The 16,996-nt window shown below is 42.8% G+C and overlaps 1 protein-coding gene across 1 annotated transcript in view; it reads left to right on the plus strand.

Moving 5' to 3' along the window:
• The first annotated feature begins 9,123 nt into the window (after positions 1 to 9,123).
• Positions 9,124 to 16,996, plus strand: part of PPP4R3A (protein phosphatase 4 regulatory subunit 3A) — a 43,540-nt gene continuing 35,667 nt past the window's right edge. The window contains exon 1 of the mRNA XM_071557663.1: positions 9,124 to 10,263. Coding sequence (XP_071413764.1) covers positions 10,122 to 10,263 — 142 coding nt within the window. The 5' untranslated portion in view covers positions 9,124 to 10,121. The remainder of the gene's footprint in view (positions 10,264 to 16,996) is intronic.

Below are 16,996 nucleotides of genomic sequence, written 5' to 3' on the forward strand. Positions count from 1 at the left end.
TAGATTGGATATTAGGAAGACATTTTTTTGCCATGATGGTGGTGAGGCACTGATACAGGTTGTCCAGAGACCTTGTGGATGCCCCATCCCTGGAAGTGTGTAAGGGCATGTTGTACGGGGCTTTGAGCAACCTGTTATGGTGGAAGGTGTTGTCCCACATGGGTGTTTGAACTAGATAATCTTTGATGTCCCTTCCAACACAAGCCATTCTATGATTCTATGATTTCATTTTGGTCAAATTCAAACTCCATGTAGGGTGCACTGACCAGTTACACAGAGATCTGGAACCCTGCAGCTCTGGTCTCCTCTCTGGGCCCTGTCATGGCTCTTGACCTGTTCTTAGTGTGCATCTCTACTGGAATATAATCAGCACCAGGACTGCACACTAACTCCTTCCCTATCTCCATCCCTCTGCCTACCTGCAGAGAACTTTCCAATAGAAGGTACTGCTGGCCTGTCACCCTGCTGACCCCACAGAGATTCATACACAAAGACCTTCATCAGTGTTAGGTAAGATGGTGTTTATTGGTAGCCAGGAAGTGGTTTTTAAAGATCATTATCATTATTCTGTTTTTTCCAGTTAGAAATAATAGCCCATAAAAATCATATTGGGTTTGGGGCTTCACGAATCAATGTTTTATAAAAAATAGATGTAGATACAGCCCCTAGCCTGGAGCTCCTTTAGGCAAAGAAAATACAAGAAAAGTAGTATAAGAAAATAATTCTACTTCCGATTTTTATTTACAAAATGCCACAATGATACATCTTTTCTGATATCCATCACTGAATTTGCTTTCCTGTGGTGAGCATCCACCTTTCACCTGGCAACCTCATGATTTTATACTGAAACACTGAAGCAAGACAAAATTTCTGCTGAGCTCCCACATTGCTTGCATCAGAGGGGAGACCATGCTATTCTGCCTCTGTGCTGAGAACTATATAGGGTTTGTATTAGAAATAATAAATTCAGTGCATTAAGCCATTAATATAGAATCTTCGTAATAAGTGAATAGCAGATATTTTAAATGTTTTCTGTTGATGATGCTGTGGCATTTGCTGAAAAACATTTTGTTTGTAGATAAACAATTGTACTATTAGTGAGCATTGTCTTTTCAGCATCTCGAGACAAAGTTATAATGGCATCATAAAGAACAAATATAAATTCTGGGGGAAAAATAAAGGGTCATCATTACAAACTTCAAATAGCTGCAACTGCTACTTTTGCCTAGTTAGAGGATTTAGTATTTTCAAATGATGTACAAGAAAACAAAAGGGAAAGTATTTCTTTCTCTACAGGTTTATTGAACTTGTTACAGATTCTCTATGTTAAAAATAGCTCCTGATTTGATCATATATGGCTAATATGCTGGAATTTTTATTTCTACATGCAAATTCTCCATTAGAATGAATTATCATTTCCAAATTGGTTTTGAAATCTCCAGAGAGTATATATTTACAAGATTTTTTTATGCAGAAGCTTTCAGAAAATTTGAAAAATTCTCTTCTCACCATACTGTTTCTGTCAGTATTAAACACAAACAGCTGAAAGTGACATATATTCTTACAGATAATACATTCTCACATTATTATTTTCCCAGGTTCTGTCACTACTGAAAGCCACAAACATCACAAATAAATCCTGTGTGTTAATTAGTTTAGACACTTGTTAGTGAATGTTTAATAACTATTATTCTAATAGTTATTAGAATAGAATAGAGTAGAATAGAATAGAACAGAATACAATACAATACAATACAATACAATACGTTAATTTCTCTACAATGACAAGGTGATTATTAATGGAATGGCATGCACTTACACGGTATTTGGTAGCAAAGCCCAAATGTGCTCTTAGTTGTGTTTATTTAGGACTCTTCATTAGCCCTGTGTAATTAGTGCCACTGTCCCACAGCAGCCAGTGCCCAGCAGAGCTGTGTAGCTGCAGTAACCCCACACTTCAGCACAGTAGGGTGTGAAAACTGCCAGGCCCTTTGCACCTCACTGCCACAGACCTTACTGGCACACCACTCCCAGCCTTTTTCGCCCTGCACATCCGCTGATAATCCCCACATGCCGCTAATGCCTTTGCCCATTAGTCACAGAAAGTCTCTGACTTAAAGCTCCCCATGCTCTCTGCAAGAGAGCCTGGTAGCACGTTAGAACATTGGACTAGTAAGCTGGACTGCAGCATCCGTGTTGCCCTGCAGCAGAGCATTCCATCACTTCCTTCAAACAGCTGTGGAAAAAGACCACTTTTTCTTGTTTTGATCATCCCACCTGCTTGCTGGAGCCCTGGCTCCTCAGTTCTCATATTGGAGAGGACATGAAACAACTGACACTTTCAGACTTTTTTCATTCCTTTGAAGACGTTACAGATGTCTGCCAAATCCTGTCTCTGGCATGAACCAGAAAGGAGCTAACATGTATGGAAAAATAGGACACTAGACTGGGAGTGTAGAACCAGGAGAATTTCTATGTTGCTACTGAGGCAAACTCATTTCATAAGCATTTAGGTTGGGTTTTTTTGTACGTGACAGTAAGAGCAAAACTTCCAGCTTTGCATTTGGTCTACTTAGCTTCACTTTTGGCTAGAGAAGGGATGCAATATGAGGACAGTGGGCACTCCGCTCCCTAAATGCCCAGCCTCTGTTACGGCAGAGCTCATCCACAGGCTACAGAGCCTGGTGTCAGGTTCTCACCTCTGCCTTCTTGGCTGCATATGCAAAATGGAAGATACCGGAACCAACTTAGATAACTAGTAAAGTAATCTCACCAGTAGTTGAATGTGCTCCCCGATCTGCCTGCTGTTCGTATTACCTAGTTGCAACTTGCACCACTATCATTCCTGCTCTGTGCAAGTCTTGAATTATTTGCACCCTTAAGGCCATCATTGTCACAAACACCAAAGTGACTCATAACTTTTAAAACTGAAAAAACAAGCTTATAGTTGAGTCGGTACAATGGCTGATTCTAAATTACTTCCCTCAAAAAACTCATCATCCTCCTTTTTTTCCAGGACATTTTTTTAGGTTTCTGGCATAGTTTTACATTTGTTACACTTTATTATGTACAGAAGTATTGTTGCTTTCACTAGCTTTTGTCCAGGAACCTGATCCTAAATTTGCACAGATCTAGTCCAGTCATCCCAGGTGACTGCTCTAATTAAAGTATCAACCTGCTGAAACCGGCTGAGTGTGTATGGATGAGTGTCCACACCTCTGAGTCCATGCGCTGCAGGACATTACATAGGTGGGTTCTGGCTCTGGCAATGTCCGTTCTTCATCCCTTTTGGCCTCTCTCCCTTTTCACTCCAAACCCACCTTTACACAAACTGTAAACAGCTTTAACAGTTCGCACACTGACCTCTGGATGTGCCTAAGGTGATGAGGAGTCTATTTTAATGAGAGTATTACAGCAGTTAGTAGTTTTTTAGGTGATTAGGTAGAGATATAATAGAAAAAATGGGGGTAGTTTTTTTCCATATGTGTTTCTCGTGGACTAGCAAAGCTTCTTGGAAACAAGGTTATGATGTGCATCTCATACTTTCTGCCTCTCAATCCATCAACTGTATGGGTCTAAGAGAAGCCTGCAATAGTCTGAGTTACAGATAAGTACTGGAAATCTTGTTTAAAACAGTACATGGGAGCAAGTTAGTAATAGGAAGTCTGCCATAGAAAAGAGAAAAAAAAAGTACTCAATAACTCCTACTATTACAAATACAGTCAACATGCATAACAATAAGTGTAAAAGTAGAAATATGCGCTGCATAGGGACAGCTAGCATAACTCAGATGTCTTGGAGTTCCCCTCTTAGAAAGAGAGTAATTTTCACTGACAGATGAATAAATGACCCAGACATGTTCCCTGCACCCAATACCTTCAGCAGTGCTTTGAAATTCTTCATTTTTCTGATAACAAGGTCTACATATTTAGATAAAGTGTAGCATTTCCAGGGGATCATACAGGAATGGAAGACAAATACAGCCTTTCCATGACTGTGCAGTTGCACAGAACTCTTAAAAAGAAGCTCTCCTTAGAAGACAAGGGTCTTTTCAGTACTGTGAAAATTAAGACCAAAATATGAGTTGAAAGAAAAGAGATGATATTTCTGTTGGGGGGATTCATATGCACATTAAGTAGGAGGAAGAGTCACAGACTTTCAGCTGCTGACCTATGCAGGTTCTTGTTTGTGGTTCAGGTACCAGAACAGGGCTACTGCTTCTTGGAGACTTGTGGCAGGATGTGAAACTGAGCTGCAGCATCTGAGACATGATTCATAGGGTATGGCTGCAAAAGAGCGCATGCTGCAGGAATCCGAGAGGTTGAAGGGCAACCAATGGATCTGCAAAAAAATAAAGTTGTTTAGAGCAGTCTTTTCTGACCCTTTTCAGTTTCTTAAAATCTGTTAACAGTGAGCACATCAGAATTCTAGAATGTGGCATTAAAGCCACTTTTATTCCTGATGTTACATTCTTTCAAAGTGTGCCAGTTTACAGTATACCCAAAAGGTATTAGATCTTACAGACACAGAGTGGTATGACTGTGTTGTTTGCCTGTTTCCCATGCAGCCTTGCTCCTTATACACCTGCCTTGCTATTTATTCCCATAGATGTCACTGTATTTGGCTCTATCTGAAGGGTCCCATTTAGGAGGAGTAAGTCAGAGTGCAGCCAGGCTACCCCTGGGTGATCATGGGTGTTCCAGCCCTGGCTGCCTGAGCTGATCATTCACATGGTCTTGGTCTTGAATCTACACTGTTTACAAACTGAGAATTTTAAGTGCAAGTGTCATTTCTTGCCTTAAAAATGCAGTGATGACTGGGAAGCACTTATGACCTCACAGACATTTGTAAAGCTGGAATAAACCAGTAGAGAGTAACCTTCCCAGCTATCCCAGGCTAAGCCATTTCTTCTACATCAGCACCTTCAATAGGTGAACCTGTCTGTGATCTGTCATTTCTTGCCATTTTTTCTAGGCTCTCTGAGTCATACACAGCTTTCATTCACTGAGATTTCACATTGACTTTCTAAGAATACAACAAATCTTTAACAGCCTCAGTCCTACTCTCCATTTCTGTACAATCACTGAGTCATTCCACTGATTGATTGCTCCTTCTGAGCAATGCCAGTCACCTCCTATCTGACCCATGCAGTGTGAGCTTTCTTCATAGAACACATTGACTTTCCAGAAAAAATACCTGAGAACTATCCAAGTATATCTGCACCATTACCCTTATAAGCAACTTGGTAATTTGACCAGAAGTTAAACATTTTTTCCCTTAAGCCACATCAACTGCTACTGCTCTACATCCATCTTATAATTTCTTATTGCATTCTGTATCAGCATTTATTGTCTGTGATTGATGTCAGATAAGTCAGTCTACTACTTAATCTGTGTTTTCACTTGTCCAATTTGAATACCTATGGTCAGTCTTCATGTCTTGCATAAATTGCTGCAACAATTTAAGCTTTATTAAAAATTAACAAGGTTTCATGCTTCCTGAGATCAGACATGCAAACCTCCTTAGGACTCTGAAATGCAAGTTCTTTAGGACCTGCTTACTTGAAAAAGTTTTTCTCTAAGGGAAGTTTTTTAATATTCTTCTTAATAATGACCAGGAAAGTTTTTAGTCATCATCATATGATACAAATGCATCATGCATTCTTTCAAGTAAGAACATATTTATTTATTAAACACTTCTATTTTTTTGTATCAACATTTTTTAAAATCTAGATATAATAGGCCTATAATAGTTAAGATTTTAAAACTTGAGCTGTTCCTAAAACTACCAAGCATGCATATTTCTTGACATTCTTATCCATTTTTTCTGTGCTTCATAACTTGTAATGATTGCTTAGTTTGCTTTTTTCCTACTGTATGTATTTATTTCAAGCTGCTGTGTTTGCTTCCTCACTGAAGTAGAAACATGCTTTTCTGAATCTCCCCTCTTTCTTGATCACAATATCCTGACTTCTTTTTAGACATCTTTTTAATAGACTCCCTCTACTTTGATAATTTCCCCATGTAGTTTTTCCTTTCCTCTCAGTAATTCATTTTCCACAGCTTTTTTGGGTACAGGTCAGAACACGTGCCTTGGGAACAAAAAGACATAGCCAATGTCTACGTCTGTATACATAGCATGGGTTGCAACCTTGTTTGCATACACTGAATGCAGCCATATCTATATACTCAGGCAAGCACAGACTTTCATTCTAGCAATAATCATCATGTTAAGTCTGAAATTGTTAGTTTCCCTAATATAATTTTTTTGTCACAAAATAATTAGCTAGGAATTTTAGAAACTCTGATAACGCCTTAGTACATAGGACCAAGTTATATGTGTGATCCGAAATTCTTCATAGTAACAATGCAATTTTCTATACCCAAATTATTATTAGACACTGAGAGAAAAAGTTGTCTTGTTCTTTAGTCTTGACTGCTGTGCAAAAAAAGTGGCTCTCTCTGGTAAACCCAGTTTAGGCTTATTCCTATTATGTTGATCCATATGCAGTTCCTTTCCTATGAATATGAGAAGTTTAAAACTGTATGCAATACTCCATTTTCTCTTTTATTATTCAATTCCTGGTGGGCCAAAACCTCTGTCAGAGCAAGGTCCTTTATTATTTACAGGAACTAAGGGAGCCTAACCTTTTAACTCAGTTAGTAACAGCCTCTCATGATGCCTGATGATATTTCCTTCTGGACACAAAGTGTCAAACCTCTAGAAATAGTGAGAAGGTATTAACCTGACACACTTTTGCTTTCTAACTGGTAACTCCAAGAAAAATAAACAGAGTGGTTTTTTTATTCCACAGCTGCTTTCCAGCATGGGAAGTTGCTCTCAATGCCCCACCTTTCTTCTGGAATCACTGCAGTGGAAACGTTTAAAAAAATAAACTGCTTGCCAAATACAATTAATTGGGATAAAACTTGACAAGTGGGCACTATTGTCAGGCTGAGCATTTTGCAGATTGACATCAAAAGAACAAGAGGCCCATTAAAAGAAGCTGAACCCAAAATTTTCATAAGGCAAACCATGCAAAGTGAAATCTGATTGAACTTCTTGTTTTCAATTCACAAAAAAAAAAAGAATCAAAACTGCAGTGAGCAGTGTGGTCTATACTCAGTCTGATGGCCACAAGAGGGTACAATTTGTAAATTGTATGTGAGTACAGCGGTCCTACAGAGGTTTCTCTAAGTGACAACAATCTTTTCTGAAGTCACAAAAATCCGTCTCCAGAATGGCCTAACAGAAATTCTGCCACACACTCCCCCAGCACAGCCCCTCGGAGCTGGAGGGGTGTGGAATGAAGGCAATGAGTGTCTTTCTGTGCTCGTGCTGGGTGGTGGCTTCCCTTCATTGGGGTCACAATCCACAGTTCTCAGACACCTGAATCTCTTCAAACATTTTGCTGGTTTAGCCAAGAGCACCATAGCGAGAAAAAAATAGGGAAAGGCTGAAGGAGCTGGGGTTGTTTATCCTGGAGAAGAGGAGGCTCAGAGGTGACCTCAGCACTGTCTAGAACTACCTGAAGGGAAGTTCCAGCCAGGTGGGGGCTGGTCTCTTCTCCCAGGCTCTCGGCAATAGGACAAGGGGGCACCGGCTCAAGCTCTGCCAGGGGAAATTTAAGTTGCAGATCAGAAAGAAATTCTTTCCAGAGAGAGTAATCAGGCATTGGAATGGGCTGCCCAGAGAGGTGGTGGATTCCCCATCCCTGGAGGTTTTTAAACTGAGATTGGATGTGGCACTGAGTGCCATGATCTGGTAAATGGGCTGGGCTTGGAGCAAGGGTTGGACTTGGTGATCTCGGAGGTCTTTTCCAACCCAATAGATTCTATGATTCTATGATTCTAAGTGTAACACACCTTCAGCCCCGTCTTGGGCACTCAACACTCCCAAAGGCTCTTGAATTCTTAAACAGCCTTTGGGCATCAAAACCAGGCAAAAAATCAAAGGCCAAATGGCTTTGTCAAGGCACCTCAGAAATCACAGAATATTCTTGTGTTGGGAGGGACCCTCAAGGACCATTGAGCCCAACTCCTGGCCCTGTGCAGGACACCCCAGGAGTCACTCCCTCCATGTGCCGGACAATGGTGTCCAAACGCTCCCTGCGCCCTGCCAGGCCTGGGGCTGTGGCACTGCCTGGGCAGCCTGCTCGGGAAACTGGGAATCATTCCGGAGCCAACACAGCCTTCCTCGTGGGGCAGACAAAACAGAAGGTGGAGAAAGGAAAACAGGGCTTGACATGTAATTAATTCTGTGGTGAAAGTTTGTGATCTGTGGTTTTGGCTCAAACTAGACTCAGTATGTAACTCACTTTGATAACAAGTAACAGTACTTGCTCCAGCATAAAATAAAGGTCAGTGGCTGTAACGGGGTGTGTGTGCCATGGGCTCCTCTAATGGGATGTGTGTGTGCGGTGGGCTCCTGCAGTGGGGTTTTTTGGGCTCTGTAACGGAGTGTGTGGGCTCCTGTAACAGGGTTGTGTGGGCTCCTATAACGGGGTGTTTGGGCTCCTGTAATGGGGTGTGCTCTGCTGTGGGCTCTTGGAATGGGGTTGTGTGGGCTCCTGTAACGGGGTGTGTGTGCTGTGGGGTCCTGTAATGGGGTTGTGTGGGCTCCTGTAATGGGGGTTTTTGGGCTCCTGTAACGGGGTGCTCTGCTGTGGGCTCCCTGCACACTGCGTGCCTCACACGTGTGCGAAAGAGACTCCATCCTACAGCCATGTCTGTGGGGTCCCCAAGTGCACCGGTGTTTTCGCGTGTTTTAGTGAAATCTGTCAAACATGTGCTCAGATGTTGGCAGCAGAGGCAGAAGCAGAGCCTCGACAGCTTCTGTTTGTTACTGCAATTGTTTGATCCCATCTCCGACTGCGGAGACTAAGCAGACGCTCAGCCAAAAGCAATTTAACTTTGGGACCACTCGGCAACGCGTGACAGGAAGAAAAAAAAACAGGAGGAAAAAAGAAAGGGAAATAAAAGCGGGGCCGCGGGGCCGCGGGCCCTCCAGCTCGCCCCGACCGCGCACCCGCGCGGGCCGCTGGCCCTTTAAGTGCCGGCGGGCCGCCCCTGCCGCCGCTGGCTGGGAGACCCCGCGCCTCCAGTGAGAGGTGAAACCAAGATGGCGGTCGCGCAGTGACTGAGGCGGAGCCGGGGCTGGAGGGAGCCGGGCCGGACGGGCCGCACCAGCCGCTGCCGCTCGCCCCGTCCCTCCGCAGGGTACAGCGTCTGTCTGCCGGCCGGGCCGCAGAGCGTCTGGAAGCGCAGCTACGTCGCAGTGCGCGCTGGGGAGTCGGGACTGAACGGCCGCAGCACCGGGAGGAGGAGGAGGAGGAAGAAGAACATGGCGGCGGAGTCGAGCTGGGAGTGAAGCCACCGCCTGCGACCGGAGCCCATGGGGGAGACGGGGCGCTGAGGCCGGTCGGTCGTTCACCCCGGCACGGACGGACAGTGTCCGCAGGCCGCGGGCAGCCCCGCGGGAAGGAGGGCGGCTCCTCGGAGCCCCGCGCGGGCGGACGGACGGCGAGAGAGGAGTTCGGGCCTGGGCAGCTGCTGCACAATAGAGCTGGGCTCCCGGCCGGGGCGAGCGGCCCCTCTTCCGCCTGTCTCCCCTCCTCTCCCTCCCTCCGGCCTCGCCAGCCCTCCGTCTGCTTTCCTCGGCAGCGCCCGGACCTCCAGGGCCGCCTGCTCCGGTCACTGCCCGCCGGCTGTTGTGTTCCGCGGCTTCCACTCTCGTGGATCCACCTCTTCTCCGGGATCTCTTCGCCACCTCTCCTGCCTGCCCTTCGCCCTGCAAAGAGCCTCTCTCCTCTCTGCGGCTCTCTGCGTAGGCTTAGTCGCCTTTTGTGCAGCGCCTGACTGTGCCTGGAGGAGCAGCTCCCCTTTCACATCTTCACCTCGTGTCCCCCCTCTTCCCTTGCGCAGCCCAATCCTCTGTTATCCTCAATAATGAGGATCCCGTTGTGGCACTGAAGAGACGTAAGAAGAGCTTGCTTGGCGTGCCTGAGTGGGGCTGTTCCTTCTTTCCCGTTCCCCTCCCCGAGGGGGCCTGGCCCCCGACCAGGCTCTGCTCCTCCAGCGATTGCGAACCAGAGGGGTGGCTGCGGTGTGGCAGGCGGCAGGATGACGGACACCCGGCGGAGGGTGAAGGTTTACACGCTAAATGAGGACCGGCAGTGGGACGATCGAGGCACAGGGCATGTGTCCTCTTGCTACGTGGAGAGGCTCAAGGGCATGTCCCTGCTAGTCAGGGCAGAGAGTGACGGTAAGTGTGTATGGCTGAAGGTACGGTCTTTTCTCATCCCACCCAGAAAAGGAGCTGGGTGTAGCTTTGTGTCGGTTGCCATAATGCTGCGTAATTCAAATGTTATCTTTAAAAGCAAGTAGGCACTAACCAGGGTTCATTCGTGTTAGGCCAAGGGAAAGAAATAGAAGGTTGCCATCAATTGGGTATGTAGTGATCTATTATTAGATGCCCAATTAACTCCGGTTTCAAAACTGATCATTGTGATGTATCCTTTCGTGGATGTTTCTGGAAACGATAACCTCATGGAAGTGGTTCAAAACTTAGATCTTGGGGTTTATTATATGTTTTTAAAAGGCCCTTGGGTGATTAACACTCTTCCCCCTTCTGCCCATTTCTCTGGTAGCTTTTAGAATTATGGAAGACATTCTAAAAGCTATCAACAGTTATCAAAGTGCAGTTGTTACCGCAATAAAGACAATACAGTGGACAGAACAGCATTTTCAGAGATTATTTTTTTTCAGTGGGAGTTCTCAGTCCTTCGGCAGTTTTAGGTCTTCCTGTAAGTTTAACATGATGCATTATTAACTTCCTTCACATTTTCTGGCAACAAATGTCAGTAGTATAAGTGGAGTAGTAATATCGAGCCCTGTAGCTACATGTTTGGGCTAGTCTTGATTATTGGTCGAGTTCATGACTGCTGTGATCAGAGTACATTTTAGAATGTATACTTTGCAGTACCAAGTTTGTACCATTTTCCTGTTAAAGTCTGTCAGTGCATGACTTACAACTTCTTTAGATGCGTAGCCACTGTATTTAGAGACTTGCAGATCTAGTTGTACCTTGTGACTGTCAACAGACCTTGTAATTTTATTTATTATGCTTTCTCAATGTGGGAAGTAGGATGAAAAGCAACTTGAGAATAACTAATGCTTACTATTTCAGAAAGTTCTGACAAGATGATAAATGTTGTGGAGCAATCAGTCATCTGAGCAGGATTTTGATAACAGATTCTGATAAGCACAAATCTCAGGGGTTTGTAGTTTCTCGATTATACTTTAAAAAGTTAAACTGATACTTGATTCTATTTATTTTACAGTGAGGAAGATACATTTATAGTTTGAGCAGCTTCATAGTGTAAGAGAAATAGACTTAGTTTGATTTTAACATGAGAGAGGGTTACACTAAGTTTTTAAGCTAATTTTTACACCACGTTTTGTTGTCCTGGCTGCTTACACAGCTGATGGGGTCATGTTTAAAATCTGTCATGTCTCCTATACATTAACCATTTCCTGATTTTTTTTTATTCTTTTCTAGAAAAGAAGGCAGAAGAACTGCCATTCATAAACTGCTTGTGAGGAAATAGCCCATTCAAACTAAAATCCTTTTATTTACTTTCAGTGGAATATGTGTGCTTAAGACTGAATAGATCCTGAATTGGACTGTCCTTACCAGCTCATTTGTTGTAAATGAACATCTGTAAATACAGATTGGTATAAAACCAAAAAATAAGTCATTGCTTTGTGTTTTTATAGATAAGATACTCTAATCAAAGCAGAACTGGCTCAAAATTACTAATTGCACCTGGATACACACGAGACCTCTCTCAAACCACATACAAGTACTTCAAAATTTTGAATAATATGCAGAGCTCAGGTTCTTAATATAGTAGGTAGTATCAGTCCTGGGTAAATGTGCACTCTATTAATAGGCTAGTTTTCTGACTTGCTTGTGTAAACACCTCATAAAATTTGATTTATATTTTGTTGACTCCCAGTGTCTGTTGTTTGTGGCCTTATTTTGAAGACAAATAGTCATTTTTACAGGAGCAAATAATTTTGAGCAAGGTAACTCCAGACTTGTGTTTTAGGTACTGCACAATTTATGTGTTCCTTTGCGTTCTTTTTTAACTAAATAAAGTAGTTGACAGTGATTTTTAACTTTTTCCCCAGTTATCAAAGACATACAAGTAGTAGGAACCTGACCTGTACACCGTTGGCCTCCATGTTTCCATTGTGTTCTTGTATTGTCTTTCTTTGTCAGCTCCTCCTCTTTCCACAATGAAACTTCTTCCTTCCTGCATTTCTAACCCAGCTTTTCCCAGCTGAGGTTCATCCTGTGCACGCTGGCGTGTTCTTACTGGTTCACTCCGGGCAGCTGACAGAAAACCCGGGCTCTGCACGGAGGTGAAGGCTTTGCTTCCTGAGCAGGGCCGGACGGGAGCGGTGGTTCCTTCTGTGTGGGGAAATTCCCAGTCCTGTTAAAGCGACAGTTCGCCTGGCACGGAGCAACAGCAGAATTACCAGGGATGTGTTTGGCTGGCACATGGTTCAATCTTGGGATTGTGCAGCTGTGCCCTGGTGTAACAGGCTGCTCTGCTGAGATTTTATGGCATGGTCAGGGTGTCAGGTGAGGGAATACAATGAGTATGCCTAGTTGAGGGTAAGCTACACTCTGGAATTGGAGAAATAACAACCAAATAAAAGGGACTTTTTATTTATAGGAGTAGTTTTTAAACTCCTGTTGGTATTTGTTTTAACACCACCTTAAAATAATTTAGAGCAGATGAGTGATTTGTGTTGCTATCTGAGATGTCTCATCTTCCCAGGCACTTAAACTGTAAGAAGCATTGAAGGCAATTTGGAGTAATCAGTTTTAAAACAAACAGCATAAACTGCTTTCAGATCAGTTATACTATGCTTTGAAGCAGAAAAAAATGTAGTTTTTTACACTTCAATAACTGTTAACTTTTTATTTAAAACCCTGAAGTGTTTCTCTGTGTGATTCCTAATTGCAGTGTATTTTAATTGAATTGCAGTAGGGCAATAGTGAAATCTTTTCTTACAAATTATCACCTTCCATGCGAGTTTCTCAGTGTAATCAAAAGCCTTTGTTTTCCTCCAGTTTCTCACATGGTATTTTAGGCTGCTGTAGTCTCCCTCATGCTAAGTGTCTGTCTGCTGCTTGGTTTTTACTGCCTGGTTTCGGATTGAGGTTTTTTTATTCTGACCCCAGATGACTGAAATGACCTCAAAAATAAACTTTTCTGTTCAACTGCTTTGGGTTAATTCGAAGGATTAAGCCTTTAATTAGAATTTACTAGTCCTGTATCTAAACCTTCTGACAAGCCGAAGTGAGCGCCTCCATTGGAGGCCGTATTTGCCACCTGTCTTTTAGGAACAGCATCATTTTCATTCGGAAGTTGTAGTTTGCTGCTTCTGAAGTCTGTATGTAGTGACTTGTAGCACAGGGCAGGCTCCTGGCTGCTGATGTAGTGCAGGTGTCAGTAAACCTGTACTACTAGCACAAGGCTTAGGCAGAATTTGTGTTAAGTTTGTTTTACCTTGCTCAAACTCAGTGGTTTAATTTTGTTTACTTTTAGGAAAGCAACACAGTACTTATCTTAGATCAAAATGAAAAAAGTAGGGGAGGATGTATTTGGGGTTTTCTTTGTTTCTTTTCTGCTCATTCTCACCCGTCTGTAATATTTGGGTTTGACCATACAGAAATGGTTTAGAGTGAGGAATAACCTATTGGAAATGTAGAGCATGTTCTTGGACCTCGATTCAAGCTGTTTCCCGAGTTTCTCTGGATTAGTTTGTGTTCAGGTTGCAGCAGAACTGATTGCAGAACTTAAACCTCTTCGTGAATCTTGCAGAAAACAGCTCTTGAATTGAAATTTTCATTTAAATGCAAACATGTTTATTCAGGTGAGGGGTAATAAGCAGTACTATTTTTTCTTTTTTTGAGGAAGAATCCAGGCAACAGTTTGATGGGAGAGGAGCAGTGTTCCAGATAACTGCTCTGCTCCATGTGCACAGATGTAAACAAGTCTGCAGATTTGCTGTGTAAGACTATGGGATTGGGATATTTGATGTTCTCTAAATATAATTGAAAATAGCATGGAATACCTGTATGTAATCTCTTTTGAGCAGGTCTTTCCCCATGCACATCACAGAGGTATTTTTGTACTGGCAAACCCCCCCAGCTGTGCTGTGTTGCATTACAGGGGCAGATAACACAGTTCTGAAAATCAGTTTTCTTATTTATGGATGGTTTCAGATGTTCTTTCTGGCACCAGTGTTTTGCAGTTACCTTTATAAATTCATTCAAGGCTATAATTTAGAAAATGACTAGATCTGCATAATTTTGGAGGGCTTATTAAAAATGTAGCTTGTCTTAGGGTGGGGTTTTAGGTCTTGCCTAACTTGGAATAGAGTCATTGAGTAGACTGGATAGGCTTAACAAATTCTAGGATGGTACATACAGAATATGTAGGAAAATAACCTATATAGAAAGTAATTGCTTATGACAAAAGCATCTCAAACTGTATTTAGGAATCAGTACTGATAATGACTTGGAATGGAGAAGTTTATTTGCGGTATGTTGGATACCTGTAACCTCTTTCTAAAGAATATATTTGTGTTTCAGACATCTGTTACTGTTGCTGGTTTCCAGGTGCAAGTAATAGAGGGGCAAGGCTGCCTCGTACCAGGAAGGGGCCTGATCCTGTAAAACTTAGTGTTTGAAAATACACTCACTGAAATAACTGGTAGAATAGTCACTGATTCTGAGTTGTTGTGAAATCCTTTTCAGGGAACATATTTCACAAATGGAGCAAATTCTCCAGAAGGATAGATCTGGAGCGGTTACTGGTTATAGAGCACAGTTTACCCTTCAGTGTGTTTCAAGTAGTATTTTTCTGTTGTCCAGAATGGTGAGGAATAAATTGAATTGTGGTAATGAGAAGCAAGTCAAGCCTTATAAGGCTTGATTTGTCTTTCCTGCAGGTGTCACGTTCAGTAGAAAAGAAGAAAAGGTCTTTTGTGACAAGTTAGTAAAGAAGTCATTCTCTAGTGTCTGCTTCTAGCTTGGAAATGAAGTATCTGTATTCAATTGTTTTCAGGGTTTTTTTATAAATAGTGTTTTGTCAAACATGACATTCAAGTTTATATATTATATTCTGCTAATTTCAGGATTTCCATATCTCTAGATCTGTGTTCAGCAGTTAAAATACAATGTTGAAATTATCAATTACTTTTAATTCTTAGAAGATTCTGATTCATACTTCCTGGTGTTAAATGTTTCTAGACAGGAAAAACGATCTAGAAGTTAGCCAAGTCAATAGCACAAAATAATATTCTGAAATTTTATGTAGTAGAAGCTTGGACCTTAAAAAGTAAAACTGAAGTGCAATACTGTGTGTAGCTGATGATCGTAATGGAAAAGGGCATGTTTTTTTCAGATGTTAATGAGGCAAACCCAAAATTCAAAGCTCCAGACTGTGGCCGAAGTATGAGCAGTGTAATGGACTTATCAGTAAAGTTCATCTTACACGTTTTCATTCTCTGTTCTGCTCTGTGGTTCGTGATTATTTTTTCCTTTAGTTGTGCTGTCACACATAAGCAAGTAAGCTGCTCTGGTAACAAAGCTGATGCAGGTTAGAAAACCAGAAAAACTCAAACAAAAGGGTGGTATATTTGGGGTTGAGGCAAGAGAGCTTTTTTGTTGTGTCTTGATTTTCCCTTGAGGGGTATTTATTTCAGTTTTGATGTTGTCTTATGTCTGAGTTTGTAAATAGCTCTTGCTGCAAGAGCAGTTGACACAAGGCGATAGCTTCTCAAGCCAGCTTTGATGAGTGAGGGCTGCTTCTTGTGGAACAACAGAGCTAGAAGGTAGGAGCAAGCAGCCTTCATGGGTAAGTTAATAAAAAATAATTTCATTGATTATGACATACATGGTCAGCTAATTAGTATAAAAGTCTTTGGTAAAGCTTCTAAATTCATGAAGTAATAACCTTTCTTATCAGACAACAAAATGATCTGATATTTATGTAAGTCTTTAATGATACACCACTCTGACAGCAAGTGAAGTTGTGCAATCTGATTCTTCAGTCTCTTCCCTCACCTGCCCCAGCGTAACATATTCACCAGTGGCACACACAGGGGGACTGAGTGCACCTTCAGCGGTTTGGCAGGTGACACCAAGCTGAAGTGGTGCAGTGGACATGCCAGAGGGACAGACGCCACCAGAGGCACTGGCACAAGCTTGAGGAGTGGGCCCATGGGAACCATGAGGTGCAAGGTGCTGCACCTAGGTCAGGGCAGCCCTTGGTATCAAAACAGGCTGGGGGATGAAAGGATGCTGAGCAGCCCTGCCAAGAAGGACCTGGGGGTGCTGATGGATGAGAGTCTGTATGTGAGCTGACAGGGTGTACTCCAGCCCAGAAAACCATTTGCATACTGGGCTGCATCAAGAGCAGCGAGGCCAGCAGGTCGAGGGAGGTGATTCTGCCCCTGTCCTTCTCTGGTGAGACCCCCACCTTGGGCATTGCATCCAGGTCTGCAGTCTGCAGCACAGAAAAGGCTGGGTCTGGAGTAGAGCCACAGAAAGGGTCAGAGGGGTGGAAAATGTCTCCTGTGAGGCAAGGCTGAGTCAAGAACTGGGGTTGTTCAGCCTGGAAATGAGAAGGTTTAAGGAAAACCTTATTACAGCCCTTCAGTACTTAAAAGGAGCTTTAAAAAAAGATGTGTACAGACTTTTTAGTAGGACTTGTAGGCACAGGACAAGGGGTAATGGTTTTAAACTAAAAGAGTGTAGCTTTAGACTAGATAAAAGGAATAAATTCTTTACTGTGAGGTAGTGAAACATTGGCATATGACCAGAGAGGTTTGATGCCCCATCTCTGGAAACATTCAAGGTCAGGTTTGATGGATCTCTGAGCAACATGGGCTAGTTGAAAGTATCCCTGCTT

This window comes from Pithys albifrons, chromosome 6 (assembly GCF_047495875.1).
Source record: "Pithys albifrons albifrons isolate INPA30051 chromosome 6, PitAlb_v1, whole genome shotgun sequence".
Taxonomy (NCBI): Eukaryota; Metazoa; Chordata; class Aves; order Passeriformes; family Thamnophilidae; genus Pithys; species Pithys albifrons.